This window comes from Plodia interpunctella, chromosome 23, assembly GCF_027563975.2.
Source record: "Plodia interpunctella isolate USDA-ARS_2022_Savannah chromosome 23, ilPloInte3.2, whole genome shotgun sequence".
NCBI classification, from domain to species: Eukaryota; Metazoa; Arthropoda; class Insecta; order Lepidoptera; family Pyralidae; genus Plodia; species Plodia interpunctella.
This window is the reverse complement of record NC_071316.1, coordinates 4,991,372-5,010,632: the sequence shown is the minus strand read 5'-3', so window position 1 is coordinate 5,010,632 and position 19,261 is coordinate 4,991,372. Positions and strand designations below refer to the sequence as shown.

At 34.6% G+C, this 19,261-nt stretch overlaps 1 protein-coding gene across 4 annotated transcripts in view; it reads left to right on the top strand.

Moving 5' to 3' along the window:
* LOC128680260 (uncharacterized protein) overlaps nt 1-19,261 on the top strand; it is a 533,151-nt gene that overhangs the window by 496,493 nt on the left and 17,397 nt on the right. For all 4 annotated transcript variants that reach the window (XM_053763301.2, XM_053763302.2, XM_053763303.2 and 1 more), the window contains one exon: nt 14,993-15,128. In XM_053763301.2, the coding sequence (XP_053619276.1) occupies nt 14,993-15,128 (136 nt within the window). The remainder of the gene's footprint in view (nt 1-14,992; nt 15,129-19,261) is intronic.

Sequence of the window (19,261 nt, the reverse complement as noted above, 5' to 3'; positions counted from 1 at the left end):
TGACCAAATCCTATGGGATCCGCTTATTTTCGGGGTAAAAAGTACCTTATTATTCCAGCGGTAGATGTAATTAAATAAATAAGGTACCGGCTATCTCAATACCGAATTTAACAAAAACTGGCCCAGCCGAGCGTGAAGAAATAACAAACATACTCACAAACTTTCGCCTATACAATAGTGGGATGTGATATAGTTTTCTTATTTTCGTAACAAATGCCAATTAGCCGTTGTATATAATATATGTATAGATAAATATCCAAGACCTGGGTCAATCAGAAAAAGATGATTTTCCATCATTACCCGACCGGGGATCGAACCCGGGACCTCTCGGTTCAAAGGTCGTCAAATTGGACTAGAGACTATTGGCTAATAAATATATTTTCTTAATTACGAATTGGACAGATCACTGCGAAAGTACCTCTTTAAAAACTGAAACGTTTTAAAGAGTCATTTGCAACAAATAAATTGCTTTATGAAACATATAACTTTATTTTTATAACGGTAACTATCGAATGAGTTAAATTTTCATGATCCAAAGTAATATAAATGTTTAGCATCTCTTTTTATGAGTATTGTGCTGTTACATTTTTATAACGTAGCTCTTTTATTTAAAAAAAACGTATTTGCTCATGTCTACATACAAAAATAATCGAATCGATCGAAAGGTCTCATGTTCGAATCCTACTCGTGCCACACTAATCTGACTCCATAGACCACCACTTTCTTTCGGTGAAGGGAAGGCACACTGGTTAACAGTTTAAGTTCACTTGTGTATGCGACTACGTGCCACTAGAGTAGTGTGTCGTAAAAGTCGTGTCAGATGCCTTTAGCCGACACTTGAAAAGACAGAAAGAATTCGTCCGAACGGGCCAACCGGCATTTCAATTTTGGATCCGGCGACATAACGAATACAGGCGAAGCTTGGAAATATCACCGAAATTCGAATTAAAGTTTGTAAGTTAAACATAATTTCGTCTCAATTGCTCTTTGGAACTTTCAAAGCGCTTTTACAGCAACTGGCAATAACGAAATCACACATACTAATCCACTTTATCCCTATCCTTACATATTACAGGTTTATTTGTTAGACAAATTAAAAAACTCCCGACATTCAGTATTCATTTCGCTTCAACCCTGAACAGATTTTCATGAAACATGGCTAAAAACACTTGGGTTAAAATTATCTATGCCACAAAAAAAAAACTAAACTAAAATCGGTTCATACGTTTGGGAGCTACGATGCCACAGACAGATACACAGATAGTCTGTCTGTCTGTTCGCGATAAACTAAAAAACTGTTGCATGGACATGCGGTTCTCACCAAATAGATAGTGTCATTGAGATAATCAAATTTAAAGTTAAATCATTACAGTAAAATTTATCATCATCATCTTAACTTACTCTGTTTGTTTTTCCGAAATAAAATAAAATATTTCCCATAATTAGGGGTCGGCGCTATATGTATATTCTTCCTACTTTTACTAACATATATAAAACAAGCATATAATACAAGCTTTACTTCTGTACTCAAGCTATTTTGTGTTGTTACATGGCAGTATATTATGTATCAAAACAAGAATATTAAAATCAGCAGTTTGCAAAATTTTAACCCACTGACTCTGCGTCTGTCTCCTGAAAGTTTTATTTAAAATACTATTTTGACATCGGAAAATATAACTAGTGTTTGCCAGCGACTTCACCCGCGTTAAAACAGTTTTACAGTTTTAGTACTATACTAGCGGCCGGTCACGGCTTCGCTCGGGTAAAAACATAATAAATTATACACCTAAACCTTCCTCAGGATCAGCACTATTTATTGGTGAAATCCGTATGAAAATCTGTGCAGTAGTTTTTGAATTTATTGCGAACAGACAGACAAACCCGGCACAGGACTTTGTTTTATATGTAAGGATAAGGATTCCAATATCATAGGAACATTTCTCCTACTTCTCCGTATTGTGACTCGTATATTTTTTTAAATTTATAAGTCCCGAGAGCTGTCCCGTTCGCCATGTGGCGGTCGTTATTTATAATCACGCTAGAGGCCATTAGCTGGTTTAGTATATGTCACCAGGATGTAAGGGTTGATTGACGTCACATCCCACTCGATAAGAAACTAAAAAGCATGTACATTTATGGGTTAACGGTTAAACATTTCTTAATTCTTGTATCATCTTTTTGATCTCCTTCCTCTTAGGGTGAGTTGCACCAGTCAATTTCGACGTCGACGTTGTTAACCTGCGCGTCGTTGACGTTTAGACAAAATGTCGTACCTAGTTTGCGTTTTTCTGCGCAGATTAAAGTTAACGTCGGCTAAAAATGTGAGGACCAGTAAACTACGCTACGTAATATAGAATTATCTGTGACGTCATACAAGTTTTTACTCATACACATACATATTTCTTTTATCTCCACATGTCCACAACGCAGGTAAAATCATGTATAATTTGTTTCTCTAAAACAATTGGCGTATTCTATGTTATTCCTTCGCCTCCAGTCCTTCATTTTTAACATATTTCATATTAACAAAATAATATATAGATATATTACCCAGGACCCAGCAGTGGGATAGCTTCTTCATAGTCGTATTCCTCATGGCTGAGGGTCGTGGTCATTACGTAGAATGAAACACACACAACAGCTTTCTTGGCATTATTAATGGAGTGGTTTCCAATTACCTTCTCCATTATACGCTCAGGTTAATAATCAACCAGTGTGCAGGTTTCCTCACCATGTTTTCAAGTAGTGGTCGCTAAAACTACTATACATGAGTCAGATTGGTATACAAACTCGTGCAGCACGAGTAGGATTCGAACCAGGGACCTTTAGATCCACAGGCGGGCGTCTTAACCATTACACCACCACCGATCTATCCTTAGTGTGATAGCACATATATGTAAAACCAATAAATAAGGACTCGGGCACGAACCTTACGTTACTTAAATAAATAAATGCTAAGTCCCGTCAAAGATTAGATTAAGAAAAGAAAAGGTTAGGAAATACTGAAAATAGTTCATTTTTATCATAAATCTTGGAGATCAAGAAGTAAACAAAATTTCCCGGGGCGTGCCCACGTTAAAGATCGGAAACAAACTTACAAAAAACAAAAAAAAACTTAAATTCTACACGGCTGCGGAATAATTTACCGAACGCTTAAGAAAGAAAAAAAACGCTTCCTTTGCTAAATATAGTTGAACAAAATAAGTTATGTTGATCCCTAGTTATGAAGTGAAGAAGGGATTGAGGGTTCCCTAATGGCATTTTAAAGCAACAACTAAAATGGCCGGGTTTAATTTAAGATTTTAAAAGATTCTTGACGCCGTGGTAAGCTTAGTTTGGTCATGTTTTTCACTTCTGTTGGCTTTTATTCTCGTTTGGAAAACTTTTTTAAAAATCCGTTGTCCACACCAATGTGAAAGTTTGTCTCTCTTTCGCGTCAAAACAGAGCAATTAAAGTTATTTTCTTGTGTGGAGATAGTTTGAAGCAGAGGCTACTTTGTGTCGCGTTCGGAGCCTTGGGTCACAACTAGTAATTAAATAATATAATTATTTCCTCTTCATGTTCTTATTTATAAGACACAAATAAATTTCTACACAATTATTGTTGACTTTTTAAAAGTGACAAGCTCGTCCATATCAGCTGTTTGCTACTCGAGAAATCTTGTGACCGATTCTCTCTCTTCATATAGGCTCATATGGGCGTTTACCCTGTTGCTTCCGCCGCGATAGAGCGTCCGTTTTCTTGTATCTTCTCTGTTCTGACAACTATAAACTATACTATACAAAATGTGGTAAAGATTTTTACCACTTTTTTGAATATAAATATAATAAAATAACGAACCGTTTGTCAACACTGTCTGATATTGAAATATCATAGCATTGAAAATTCCGAAAGAAAAAAAAGCATTTTTCAACGCTCGAGTGAGGAAGAAATGACGTATTATGATCGAGAACATTATTTCTAATATAATTTACCCCTTTCTCCATGACGTGTGATTAATATGATAAGGCGTACTTCACACAAGACTGCGTCATAATATACAAAGGGCGAGGACGGAAGATGAAATCTGACTAACACATAAACACCTAGTTAGGTTTTCATCCTTATTATAAAACAAAGTCCTCTGTCTGTCTTTTCGCGCTAAACACAAAAATTACTGTACGGATTTTCATGCGGTTTTCACCAATAGATAGTGTGATTCCTGAGGAAGGTTTCGGTGTATAATTTATTGTGTCTTTACCCGAGTGAAGTTGAGACTGGCCACTAGTAACTTCTAAATTCAAAATGAGTTGTTATGCGATTTGGACAAAATATTTTGACCGCGGTCCCAATCGCGTATATTGTATCTAAAGGATTAATTTGCAATGCAACGCGGTATGTACTATAAATGCCATAAATTATGGTATTTATTAATTTATTAAATATGTTTTTTTCTCTATCGCACTTTACAATATTTGACATTGACAGAACGAGACAAAACATACTTTAGCTTAAAGGAAAATGCTGACTACTCTCTGTCGTGCCAGAGTGTAGTCAGTAAGAGACAAAAAGTGACAGTAAGTGACAAAAAACCTGTTCCTTCTATTATTTATATTAACATTACTTTTACCTTTATATTGAGTAAATCATCATATCGAGTGTGTATTGCTAACACTGGTGTCAGATTTTATTCAAGTCGCCTAAAGGCATCTGACATGACTTTTACTACTACTTACCTCCATTTAGTAGCAGGTAGTCGCATACACTCTAGGGTACCAAACTGTCCACCGGTGTTCAGGTTTCCTCACGATGTTTTCCTTCACCGGAAGCAAGTGGTGGTCTATGAAAACTACTATATATGAAACAGATTGGTATACAAACTCATATGGCACGAGTGGGTTACGAACCTGAGACCTTTCGATCCACAAGCGCGTCTTAACCATTACACCACCGCCGCTTTGTTGAGTAAATGTATCTCTCCTCTCAAACTATCGCTGGTTGACTGGAAGAGATTCCTTCTTGTAATAAGTCCGCCATTTTATACGTACCTTATTATTATGCAAGTACCTTTATCACGTGTTCTTTACAAACAAATGTTGATTAAAATTATTTGTTCCAACTTTCTTGCGGAAACCTTTTGACATAAAAAGTTACTAATATCGACCAATCCCAGTCAAGCCGCGCCTCGTTTGCTTGACACAAGCAAGCGCCCTAAATATAAATGCGGTTGTCTAGCGCCGAGCCCTTCCATTTGCATTTGTCAGTGAAAAGGGCACATTACTGTACTAATCGCAAAAGTTCGCATTCGTTAACGCTCTAATGAAATCTTACGCAAAAAGACGGGTCTCCTCAAACGTGGGACTAGAGACGTAACTAGTTTTTATCGATAAACTAGGATAATTTGAATAAATTAATCGATTTATTGATTTTTCGACTAAATTACTAAAATCCTAAATTTATTGTAGTATTTTATTGATTGTTTGATGTTATTAAACTTAATTCTTTTGCCTGATACCTGACTTTGTTTGGGGTCGGTCCGGTTATTAAACTGTATTGTTCCAAGTAAAAACACACATATAACATTATGCAGTTGGCGAAACTATAATGTTACAAAATTACAAGTGAAGTGAAGACGAAGTGGCGATATCGATGATTCTAGAATGAATCTGAATAGGTTAATAAGCTGACTGTATGAACAATAATTTGTAATTTCAATTCTTACATTTTTTTTTAATAAACTTAACGTTTTAATAAAAGGAAGTATTTGAGCAAAGAAAATTTTGTCGCAGACTGGCTTAGTTTTCTGGAAATTTCGCGAAAAGACCCGTTGTACTGTGAAAATTCGTCTAAATAAGAAAAACATCCCAATAAAGAGGCTTACAACGTTTTAAGTTTAATGAAAACATCTTTGATTAACTTTGCTTTGATCTGTGTTTACTTCCATCGTCAATTTCTCAGATATTTTCTTTTATACTTCCTTATTTTTTGATTACACACGCGATTTTGGTAAACAGAACAAACAAATCAAAGTTTTCTGTTTTATGTGAACAAAAATATCCAGCGAAGAGATTAATAGTAGATATTATAAACGACAACACTAGTTTAGACAAATAAAACAATGTTATTTAATGACTTACATGAATTACGTCAATATTTTAACGGTTAAAATTAGATAGTAAATAAAAAATTGTATTTATACTTGAAAATGGAAAAATTGTGTTAAAAATATTTTAGCAGATATCAAAATTAAAAAAGCATAATATAGCGATCTTTTTGAGTTGATTGAAACAACTAACATTTGTCGTACAAATGTCGTCCTTCTTAAAACTATCGACTGTTCCCATCTCTCGCGTGTAAATACCTACATCCCCGATTTATCAGGGGTTATCAACAATTTGACGAAGTTTCTCGAGAACTTGTCAGTAATAGCCGTTTTCGGGGTATGGAACGATCGCCTAGCATCTCTGGTAGTTAGTTCAAACGACTGTACTTACATGGGCCTGATGGAGCACGAGGCTTGGGTCTATTACTGAATTTTCATTTCTTTTCGAGTGAATTTTAACGCTGGTGTATTTTATTCCAGTCGTTTATAGGCATCTGACATGATTCTTACCTGCCGTTGTTTATCAACTGTCAAGGGTCTTTCATCCCTTAATCGCTGCTTTATACGACATTCGCAAGGTGCCATGTACTGATCTTCTAGAGCGGTAAGCGTAAAAAATAGGTCAGAATCCTATACTCGGCTTCTTCCCAACCCATCCGTGGAGGCCAAAAAGCGCCAACATTAATCGAAAACAAAAGATTATTAATATGCCTTTTATTCGATCGCGAACAAAATTAAGGTGAGGCCACCCTACCTATTTCACGAGCACGAAGAAACACAGTAGCTTTAATTAGAGACCAAGCGTTAAGTATATTCATTATGTACCTGTGTATTTATGATTCTGATTTTTAAATGGTAAAAATAACTCTTTGCGTGAAATTGTATTATATGTAATTATATGTATACTATAATGTATACTATATGTAATTTAATAATTTAATTTTTATCGTAATAATAATTTGTAGAAAATGTATAAAACCAGGAAAATATAGGACATTAAATTTCTATGATATAGCAATTTTTCTTTTGTTACATTGAAATTAACATGTATATGTTTTTATTTAAGTATAAATCTATAAATAAACGAGAATGCCCGAGTCTCGATTTTTCATTTTTGAGACTGAATTTTAATAAAACCAACCAAAGAGCAATAGAACAAATAGGTAAGGTAGGTAAGGTAGGTAATATATACATTTTACGTTTTAATTACATTTTTGTGCGTGTCTCAGACGTTGTTATTAAACGTTTTAGATATCTATCATATTCACAACTCATGGACTGTAACGTACGCGCGGGTCAAAAACAAAGCTTTGTCTCTGCATACAGCTGATCTACACTATAAGGAAGTTTGCAGGGCGCTGAAATATTAAATCTTATTACGAATGCCGGCTCAACTTACGCGAATTGATATTCTGTATGTAATTCACAGTCGGGCATTGTATTTCTTTCCAATACTTCGCAGAGGTTTATAAAATTTTAACGTCTGTTTGGCTCTAATATTATTGATGTCTAACATCTGCCTTTTGTGAATATGGCTGAGTTGAGTTGACGCTTGGGTCAACTCGTGAACGGGTGCTCGATTCTCGTATGTTTTGTTTGGTTAATCGTCATTTTATATCTATATTTTTTTTCTATCAACACTCGATCATAACCATGACATTTTTTTTTGTATACTTATTGTCCATATTACTATAATAGAAAATTAGAAAAATGAATGTTTAAGTAACAATAATGTGAAGCCCTTCTGGCATGATAGGGACCAACACTGATTAAGTTTAGACATTTCTACTCTCAGTAGTGGTTGTTCCGAAATGCCAGTAGTTTGTAGCTTGCTTTGATGGTGGCGCTAGTGTGCGGTTTGCGCTCTCTTAACACAATCTTAAAACCATAAAATATTATGCCGACTACACACTGTCTCCGAATTCAAGACACATGCCGACGCGAATGCGTGAACATTGCGTAGTTAGTATGAAAGCTTTTATTTACCACGATGAAAAACCAACAATGTACGTTAATCCGCCAAAGTTTACCAAACTATATAGCGATCGTGTTTACCCGGAATTATATTAACTTAGCGAAATATACTAGACTTTCTACCACAACAATCGAATCGCGGCTTAATATTACACAGTAACTTAGCTCTATCTCCCGGTACTTTGCTAAGTTACCTCTAAGTTACATTACGTTCACTTTGATGTTCAAACAACCTTAAGTGTCTCTTAAAAGGAACTTAAAAGCAATTGGAACGCACAAAAGGCCGACAATTGACACGTCCCAAACTTTATTCAATTCGTCGAAATTATATTCAGTACGATATATCGAATATCAAATATATTTTGATATATCAGTTAACATCGACAAAGAGCATTAGGAACGACTAGCTGCGCTCCGGGGCTTCGCTCCTGTGAAAATTTTGGGATAAAAAGTACGTCAATGTGTTATTCCAGGTTATGTTCTACTCGTCTACCGAATTTCATCACAAACCGTCCAGTAGATTTCGCGTGAAAGACTAACAAACATACATCTTCACAAACCTTCGCATTCATAATATTTAGGATGCGGGCGCTTGTTCCGCCACAGAATAGGATCACAATAAATCCGTGGCGTCGAGGCGACTGGCGACTAAGGGACACATTTGGCAGGAAACAACAGCTTTCCCAAGGAGGATTGAAGTCAAGCAGGCAACATTACAGACGTATCTTTAAAATTCAGCTGGACACCTTATGTTTGTGTTCAATAAAATAGCTAAAATATACTTTTGAGATATAATTTGTTTCTTAATCACAGAGTAGATTATAAGTACAGTCAACACTACATAAATTGCTCAAAGTCATTGCACGTTCACCACCGAAACTTTAACGTTGCTAGGTAAATTTATGTGTAGTCTGTACATAGATCATAGTTACAATGTTGCCTATAATTTTAAGTTATGTGGTAAATATGTAGGTGCAGCATAAATATGGTTGTGGCTAAAATGCGCGAACTTCCAATAATACCCATTGTATCATACGGCTGGCCTTTATTAGACCTCCTCACAAATTACAGTCCGTTGCAGATACTACACAACATTCGTGGCGTGTGGAAAATGTTCGGAGTAAACCCGATTTAAAACCAAATAAGAAATGTTTTTCTCTCTGCATTTGTTTTTTTTTTTTAAGAAAAATTATTTGTTATAAGCAAAACATAGCATACATAAAACTATTTTTTAAAGTTTTCTTGTTGAAATAAATAAATTGACAACACTCAACGGTCAAAACTAAGCACTAAGCTTGTATCGCTTGTATCGGATACAAACACAGAAATAGGCACAAAATACCCAGAACGCAGACAAATATTTGTAATTACAGATACAAATTTTTGCCCGCGCTGGGAATCGAACCCGGGACCTCTAGATAGCGGACGAGCGTGGGGACGACTACGCCATGGAGGTCGTCAAAGCGTGTTATGGATATGATTTTAGCTTATTTTTTCCTTTGAGATTTTTATTAAATTCGAACTAGATTTTTATTAAATTTAGATGTTGGTTACATTTAATCAACATCTGAATTTAATAAAAATCTAGTTAATCAGATCTAAAAACAATTACAATCATTCAATTAACAATGTGTCTCAATAACGTGTTAGAAAAACGTAATCACAAGAAGCATAATTCCGTGCCGTCGATGTTTTGTGGTCTGGGGCAAAATAATTGTGGATTCTTGATTTATTACTGCGCTTTGTTTCATATTTGCGTGGGAATATAACTTTTAATAACATTACAGATATATTAGGGGAATAATTCTCTGATATTATTTGTCTTGGACTTGCACACAATATCTACTAATGAAAGTAGTTTTGTCACAACCGTATGATTTTGAAAAAAAAAACAACTTCCCTTTTTTTGCGTGATTAATCAATACCAATTCAATAATGAACAAACATACAGACGTACGTCAATTGGAGGAGTTGTTCTAATTGAAGTGTTCCGTTGTTTATGACTCAATGCAACAGACAGACAGTCATTTTAGTATAGCTCTCACCCGCATAAACTTGATATTTTTTTTTCTGTCATAAAAATCAAGTTCTTAATTATGGGATAAACTAGAAATTAGCGTTTTTTTGACACCATTTTTTTTTCTACTGCCAAATTATCATGATGGATCTTTATGCTATGGTAATAGGTGCGAATTTGCAATGAATTTCGATAGGTGATAAATATGCAGTACAGTCGAATAACAGAAGCATTTTACAATTACTTTTTAATAATTTTAATATTTTATGAAAATAATAAATACAGTCCAAAATTTTTCTGAAATGTAATTGCAAAACGGTGTTCCGTAATATTTTACAAAATATTCACTTCAACTCGGCGGACTCAAAATTCCTCACAATATAAAAGTCCAAATTCCGTAAATAATTTAAAAACATGCGAACGGAATCTTCAGGTAGTCTTTCATAAAAAAAAAAACAAGATACCTTCGCCCATTATTCGGCTAACAATAAGACTGGCCATCTGTTAAACTATAGCTGTCACTTGTTTTAGTTAGAGAATAGAAAGAGAGGCAATCTTTGGGGTAAGGGATTGGCACAGTCAACAGCACCAAAACAATGCAAACTCGCCACTATTACCGCGCCATAGTGGTTCATGCAGGGTAACTTGATGTGCTGTTGACTGTACCTATAGTCAATTCTATTGAGTTGAGGCACGGTCGTGGAATTGATTTGAAAAAAAGAAAGTCTAAAAAGATAAATAAGTATGAGCACGAATGAGTTTGTAAACGAAATTCCACATACGGCTAACAAATAAATCTATTTTTCATTAAATTAAATGTTTTGCTGACCAATAACTCGATCCAATATAGCTTGCTGCCAATATTAGTTTTCTAGGAACATCACAGCAATTCAATATTTTTATGTTACTTAATAACTAAGACCAAAATAGCCAACTATTGGTTTTGTTTAACACATGTTATAATGCTTACAAATATATTATATATATACACTACTCATTATAGCTATATTTAAAACAAATCGGTCACAAAAAAGACCCAAAACTGGTATGATAAAACCCATAATTATGACTTCTCCATTTTCCACTAGTAGCTACCTTTTAGACCCTGGTATAGACTTAATTAACCTTAGACTCTTTTGTACGGCTGTCAGTCATCGGATACTAGAGTATCTGTGCGTCATTCAATGTAAATAACTAAATTAAATTTCGAACGCTGATAAAAAATAAATTACTGCAAAAAAGATCTACCTGCCAGTATGCCGACTGGCGATTTCAACTGACTCACAGAATCGCCAACCGCAAAATAATATAATGACAGACTGGCAAATCTACAGGAAGCTATGTTTTTTTTTTTAATTCGTCGGTGTCATTCTCGAAATCTGAATGTTTGATGACTGGTTTTACGAACAGGGTTGATGGTACATTATTATTTTCAAACTACTTTCGTTATTATATTATAAATTTTTAATGTACAAATTCTTTTTTTTTTACTTATAATGTGTGTTTGCTTTTTATGAAAACAAACATCCTTTAATTAAATTAAGGAACGGTTTTCGACAAATAAGGAAGGAAATAACGAAGGGAAATTTCACAGACTTATATATTAGGGAGATTTCTTTTTTGTCATAAAAAGAAATTTCCCAAATATATAAGTCTGTAAAGATGTAACGAAGCTTCAGCAAAAGGGATAAATATTTCCATATTTTTTTATCCGTAAGTTTCTACACAGTAAATAGAAAATAAACAAGTAAAGATAATCTTTCTTTTCTTAAATAACCCTTTGATGAAATGTGGCTAAAGGTAAACATAGGAAAAAAGACGCAAAACAGAATGAAATCACCCTTTTACCAATTACCATTTAATCAAGTTTCTAACTAACCTATTGTTTATTATAAATAAACATCTTTTTTTTTTGCTCCTTCGATTTTTAAATAAATTTGAATCGTGATTTCTTTGTCATTGAGTGTCCTATTCGTGAGGCGTTGAAACGTTCAACTAGTGATGAGTCAACACTGATCAACTTGACGACCATGACCGTAGGTCGTAGGTTCGATTCCCACCGTGGAAAAAATTACTTATTACTTACTTTTTAACATATATATTTCCGTAGTTCGCGTTTTCGTTTTATTTGCGTTTTGTTCATCGATCCCATAAAGTTTAATATATGGGATATAATAAAAGTACCTACGAGAAAATTGGATTTATAATTAAAATGCTGAACAATCTTAAAAACCGGTTTAATTCATGACTAACTTAACGCTTCGAAATAAAAATGATTAGCGATGGAGGTCCAACTTTATCACATAAACACGTCGTAAACTTGCATGTTTTATGTACAAGAATATAGCGTGTCAAGCATAGCCTATTAGGCTTGACAACCGCCCGCTGAGCAGAAGCGAAATACTGGCCGACAAAAAATTACCATACACGAAAAAAATTGCCCGCACATATCATCCGTCATAAAAAATGAACGCACTTTCACTCCAGAGCACTAGAAATGTCAAAATCAAAAAGTAGGTCGCAATACAAAAGAGTACGGCGATAAACTTCAACAAAACACTATCGCCGCCATTTTAAGAACAATGCCGTTTTATCGCGTTCTAGTGAACTTTGAATTTGATAGCCTGTGAGAAGCGCAAACATTTGATTTTCGAGACATGACACTGGCTGGTGGAATCGTGTTTCAGTTTCCTTTTATTTTTTTTATGATGACCCCATTGGCCACACAACGAACTGCTCTCAACGTTTGAATTTCGAGACAAAACCAGCCAGTAACATTCATGAAAAAAATTGCACATACCATTTGAATATAGAAGGTTTAATTTCATTTCATAAAATTATTAATATTATTTCCAATATAAAAGCTTAAAATTCAATACTAATTCCAAACGTATCGTATCTCATAAAATATGTACACTTTAAATATTTATATTCTGTTTACGTGCCTTCATGTGGTATGGTTTTAAATTAAATATTAAATTCTCATAACCTTTCACGGCCCATATCCCTATACGCGAAACGAAAACATCTCTGGGAAAATCTGAAAGGCATTTCATTAAATTATGCTAACAACCGTATATAGGTGTGTTTCTTAAACGGATTACTCTTCTGTTATTGTTTACATATATAATGTTAACTTAACCATAAGACTTAAATTGACCACAGTGTTGAAGTAGAAATAGAAAGGCCGAGTTTATGGCCATATTTGATTACTAAACGTGACATACGACTTAAAAATCAAATGCACGAGAGCATCCATGATTAAATTTTAATCAGTCATTTAAATCCGTAAATATCATATCCGTTTGCTAGTAAATTTGTAAATTATAGTTAAACAGACAGAAGTAAATTTTATTTTGAAATTGGAAAAATTAATTCGAATTCTATTTCGTTTATTGTTTTTAAATATCGAATGTCAGATGGTTCTGAGATACGGAGAACTTTCAAATTTGTTGAATTTTTATTTCGCTGGAACACACACGTTCAATATGAAGTAAATAAGGATATATTGTAATTCTGGTTATTGTAAACAATACAATGAGGTACTTAGGACAGGGGTATTGTGCCAAAACTCCAGACATAATATTGCTATACACGACTGTGAATATTGCGTAAGTGACATGTTTGGCCATATGTTATTTACTGTACTCAGAATGTTGAGCGGTGTTCCCGTTCGTGTGTATCTTGTACCGTGCAATATTGTTAATCCTTTCCGAGAAGGACTGTGTTTGCACATACAAGTAGAGATAATATGTTACGCTCCTTCTTTCAGTATGTAAAAAAATATTCTGTCAGTATTTGGATTAAAGCAAATACTTAAATTGAAATGTTTGCGAAATTAATTTCATTAAAAACAGGTGAAAAAATAATTGTAACTCTTGTATTTCGCGACGAGGCATATTTTCGCTAAATATCAAGAGTTAAACTTAATTTTCAGTAAACTCCAATAGGTACCTATGTAATTTATTCGAAAAAAATTGGCTCCTGTAATATTTAGCAATATTTTTCTTGAATTTTGAGTACCATACACGCCAATGAGTCTTGGTTACTTGAAATAAAAATTATTCATTCATTCATTCATTCATTGAATTTTATAATGTCACATACCAGATTCCGCACATGGTGCATAACAGATTGGTATTCACGATAAGAGGACAATCCTACCCGACATAATATAGCGGACAGAATATAGCGGCCACTTACAATGAACGCTTTGATAAATGTTCGGCAGAAGTTTTTTATGCGGCGTTCAAGGATTTGTGTATTTACTTTTTATCCTGTACAGATAATGTGTGGGTTGTGTTTACATTGTTCATTTAATGTGGGCTATTCAATATGTGACCACACGGAGCTGACCACACGTGTGATCAAATGGTGAACTCGAATAAATATTTCTCTCTCATCTGAACGTATTACCAGATGCTTCCTCATCCGTAAGGGTGCGGAGCCCGTGGTCTGCTTTCCTACTTTTTTTTCTCTAAAGGTAACATCGTGGATACGGTATCTAATATTATAAATATATAACGGTGTTACCCGCGTAATTATTTAAAAACAAAACGTTTTTATACACAGCAGCGCCATATACTTTAAAAGCGCCACTGTCTATCAGACTTTACCGGAAATCATACTCTACCGGAATCCCGTACTTTCGGGATAAAAAGTATCCTATGTGTTAATTCAAGGTATCATGTACCTCAATACTAAATTTCATAAAAATTGGCCTAGCAGTTTGAGCGTGAAGAAGTAACAAAAATACTCAAATTCGCCTTTATAATGGAAGTAGATTTTGCCCGCGGCTTTGCTCGCGTGATTTCCCACGGGAGCAGTTATTTTCCTTTATGTCCTTTTCCGTACTTTGAACTATATGTATGTAAAATTTCAAGAAGATTTATATTAACTGTATGTTTGTTTGTTACAGCTGACCCCTTACCGGGCAAGCACGTGCCGCTGGAGAGCTATGAGAGCGAATTGGAGAAGGAACACGCTTTGCCCACGTCTGTGCCCAACGCCGACATACTCAAGACCAACAGTAACCCCACTTATCACAAGCCCAGGTAAAATTGTCCTAATATACCCTTCTTTTTACACAACTGCCGAAAAAGGAGATGTTTTCAGGGTTCATGTTTTTCTTTACCTCGCTAAGCGTGTTCCTGGTTTCATACGCGGCTATGAAGCTAGGAGTCCGCTAAAAAATAAACTTAAAATTTTGGAGATTTGGTTAATAAGACACTTTACCAAAAATTACTTTATCAGTAAAAAAAGCTGGCATTTTATCCGAAGATAAAAGCAAAAAAAAAAACAAATATTTAAAATGGTAAATATTTATTCTTCGGACGTATATTATGTTGACCCGTGTCCGTTAGTCGTAAAAAAAGGAAAAAAACGATTTTATTTAAAAAAAAAAGAAAGATAAGACAACTGGCCACTCACTGGGCACAGCAATTAGGAATTCAATTTAAAAAGTTTTTAAATATTTTTAAAGACAATTCGAGAAGTCATTTGCATTAAAATTTTATTTTTATTTTACTGCGTTTGAGTGCACACCATAATTGCACTAATCAAGAAGTTCTTGGCATAAAATATAAAATATACAAAATCGAATCGCACAGTTTCTGTGGAACTGATTAACATTAAAATATTTAGATGGCTAACAATATAATTAGTAATTTTTAGTTTAGTTAGTCTTTCGATATATAATCAACTGTATGATTTATACCGTAAAATGAACTCTACAATCGGTTAATTTTTGTCATCAAAATCGGTTCATCGGTCAATGATAACTTGTACAAAGGACGCAATAGTCATCAGCATACAACAATTTTGTGACATTGAACTATGCACAAGAAAGAAAAGCGGTGGTGTAATGGTTATAATGAACCGATAGGCCCCAGGTTGTAATCCTACTCGTGCCACATGGGTTTGTATAATAGGATCATAGCCCGACGATTTTAACTACTCGGTCACCACCGCTTAATATCACGTTCGATTGATAGGATATACTTCTACTCCCTCCTTAATTTGTGTCCTCGATTACTTCATAATTGTATGCGTTTGGTTTGATGACTCATTTAGTTTAATTGGAAAGTTCTTACTAGCGGCGTGGTTTTAACGATACGCTCCACTGTTTAATTCTCCTGGCTTTTCCTGGTTTTTAATTAACTTTTTAATAATATCTACTAATATATCTTAGTTCTGTGCGGTATTTTTGCACATGATCCTTCTTTGTTTCAGGAAATCTTGGCATAAAAACGTTTAGGTCTTTAAACGCTTCTTGTAGTGGTCCCCACGCCCGTTCGCTATCTGGAGGTCTTGGGTTCGATTCCTGGCGCGGGCAAATATTTTTACTTATGATCATAGATTGTCTACGATTCTAGGTGTGTTGTCCGTTTCTGTGTTTAAGCCGATTCGACCAGCAATACAAGCGCTTAGTGTTGGCTGTTGAGTGTTGTCCATATGTTTCCTATTATTTTTTTTTTCTTTTCTTTTCTCTTTTTTTTTATTCGCACTATCACACGTAGCTACCACTCATTTAACACTGTCTTCAAATGGTCAATACGTGATGGATGTAATTTTAAAAATTTGTTAGCATCTTATATAGGTTACTATAATATTCCAACAATTTTTTATTAAAGTTAGAATATTTATAAGTTATTATAGTTAAGAACGATATCTCTATAGATATTTATTTTCTATATATAGATCATTTTCAATAGTGAAAACAAAAAATAATAATTTGAGTAACCATTTATTTTATTACATGTGACTAGCCCCTTTATTATAGGTGTATTTGTAAATTGAGTATAACCTACGCATGTTTTTCTGTACATAGCGCGGGTGAACCCCGGGGCAAAGGCATTTCATTTCACCCCAAAAACTTCGAGATCTTTCCTTATATAAGAAAGTTTGTTCCACGTCACAATGACTGAATGGTACGAGTTTATTACATAAGAAATATATTTCTTCATATAATTATTCCCGGGTGAGGTTATAGTCCTCAGCTACTCTTATATCCCCTGATAATGGTTTTAATTAATGTGGCTACTATCTGTCTCTCAACTGAGCGTTTTCTCGGTTTCTTCCAGTCGGAGCCCAGGGTCCACTATCCAACTTTCTCGTCTCCATTTCGTACGGTCAGACCCTTTCCACGGCGTTTTCTGATGACCGCATAAATTGAATGCTCGTATTGACATAGAACATTGATAAATTAGTGTTATTTCAATTTGTTTTCTATGAACCATATGTGCTGTTGATAGCTGATAGGCAATATTAACATTCCCAAAGAGAGGCCGGTTGTAAAATCACAACCGAGTCTTCAGAATTTTAGGATTGTTTTTTTTTTTTTTACACAGGGTTTCGCAGCGTCACACCCCTGAATACCTAGAACACCCGAAGATGACATGGCGAGATATATATATAGATTTTAACACCCTACGGAATACCAATATTGTTTATGAAACAAAACAAAAGTTGATACCTACTTATACAAATAAGGTGGTATATAATAAATTTCGGTAAGACTCCACCATTTAAACTTGCCAATAAACATAAAACAAAGAGGCTGAGACGGTAGATTAATCTCGATTATTTTGTGTATCCAAGCTCTATTTTATACAAACTATTATTAAATAGCTGGGTTTCCGGGCTTCGCTCCCGTGGGAATTTCGGGATAAAAAGTACTTTACGCCCCTCTAGGTACTTGAAACTACATGTATGTAAAATTTGGAGAAGATTGGTTGAGTAGATAAAGCGTGAAGAGGTAACAAATGTCCTCTAGCTGCTTTTATAATATTAGTTTGAACGACTCATAGTTCTATAGAATATTGACGAATTTGACGACCTCGGTGGCGCAGTGGTAAAGTTCTTGCCACTGAACCGAGAGGTACCGGGTTCGATCCCCGGTCGGGTCATGATGGAAAATGATATTTTTCTGATTGGCCCGGGTCTTGGATGTTTATTTATATGTGTATTTATTTATAAAATATAGTATCGTTGAGTTAGTATCCCATAACACAAGTCTCGAACTTACTTTGGGGCTAGCTCAATCTGTGTGATTTGTCCTAATATATTTATTTATTTATTTATTTATTTATTTATTTATTTATTTATTGGTTGAGCTATAAGAGACAACAAACTTTCTTTCGCTTTTATAATATTAGATAGTTCTCCTCTGTTCTCTCCTCTTCTGTTCTCTCCATATTTTGCGACGGAGGTTCGACAGCGGTGATTGATCGGAGAAAAGTAAAGAAAAATGCTGAGTTTTCTTTGTTAAGTTCGATTTGGGTCAGAGGATTGCTTTGTTTATTAACTTTGCGGATTAAAATGTTTGCTTTCTCTTCGCCACATTTCTTTTATTCGACGCTGCGCATTTATTATAATATTTTTTCACTAAAACTCACCATTCAACAATGGCAAATTGATAAATACGTACTTGTAAGTATTATATATGCAAAAATCTTTTTTGCCTGTCACGGTTTCACGGATAAACTTTTGGGCCGATTTTGATAAAATTGGGAATAGACATAGTTAATGACCGGAGGTCAAACACAGACAACCGCGGGTGAAGCTGCGGGCAACAGATAGTTTACGATATAATTATTTTTATACAAATGAAATCACAACTAATATTATAAATGCTATATTGTAAATGTAAGTTTGTTACCTCTTCACGCATTATCTACTGGACTGATTGTTATGAAATTTGGTGCTCGGGTAGAAAATAATCTGGAATAACACAATATAGGGAACTTTTTATACCGAAATTCCCACAGGAGCGCTGCCTCGGGGCACCGCTAGTTCAGTATAAATAAAACGCCTATGGTTTGACAACTAAAGATGACCTTTCATTCCGGAGAAAAATAATTCCCCTGGAATTAGCGAAAAACCCGTGGAAAATCCTGTATCCTATTATAGATGGTGCTAAATGTTAATGAAATAAACTTTGAAATTAAATCACTAGGTGGCGCTGTGTGTATTTTAAATGCGTTATGGATATTTTATTTCAACTATCCCAATCCAATTAAATATAAAGAAAAAATTGTTCCCGATAAAATTTAAGCGGGCGGAGCCGCGGGTAAACAGCTAGTAGAAAAAATAGTAAATAGAGATACTTTCAATAAAACTTTTGGCTTTACAATATTAACAGGATAGTGTAATAAAAAAAGCTACGTGCTATGAATATCAGTAATAT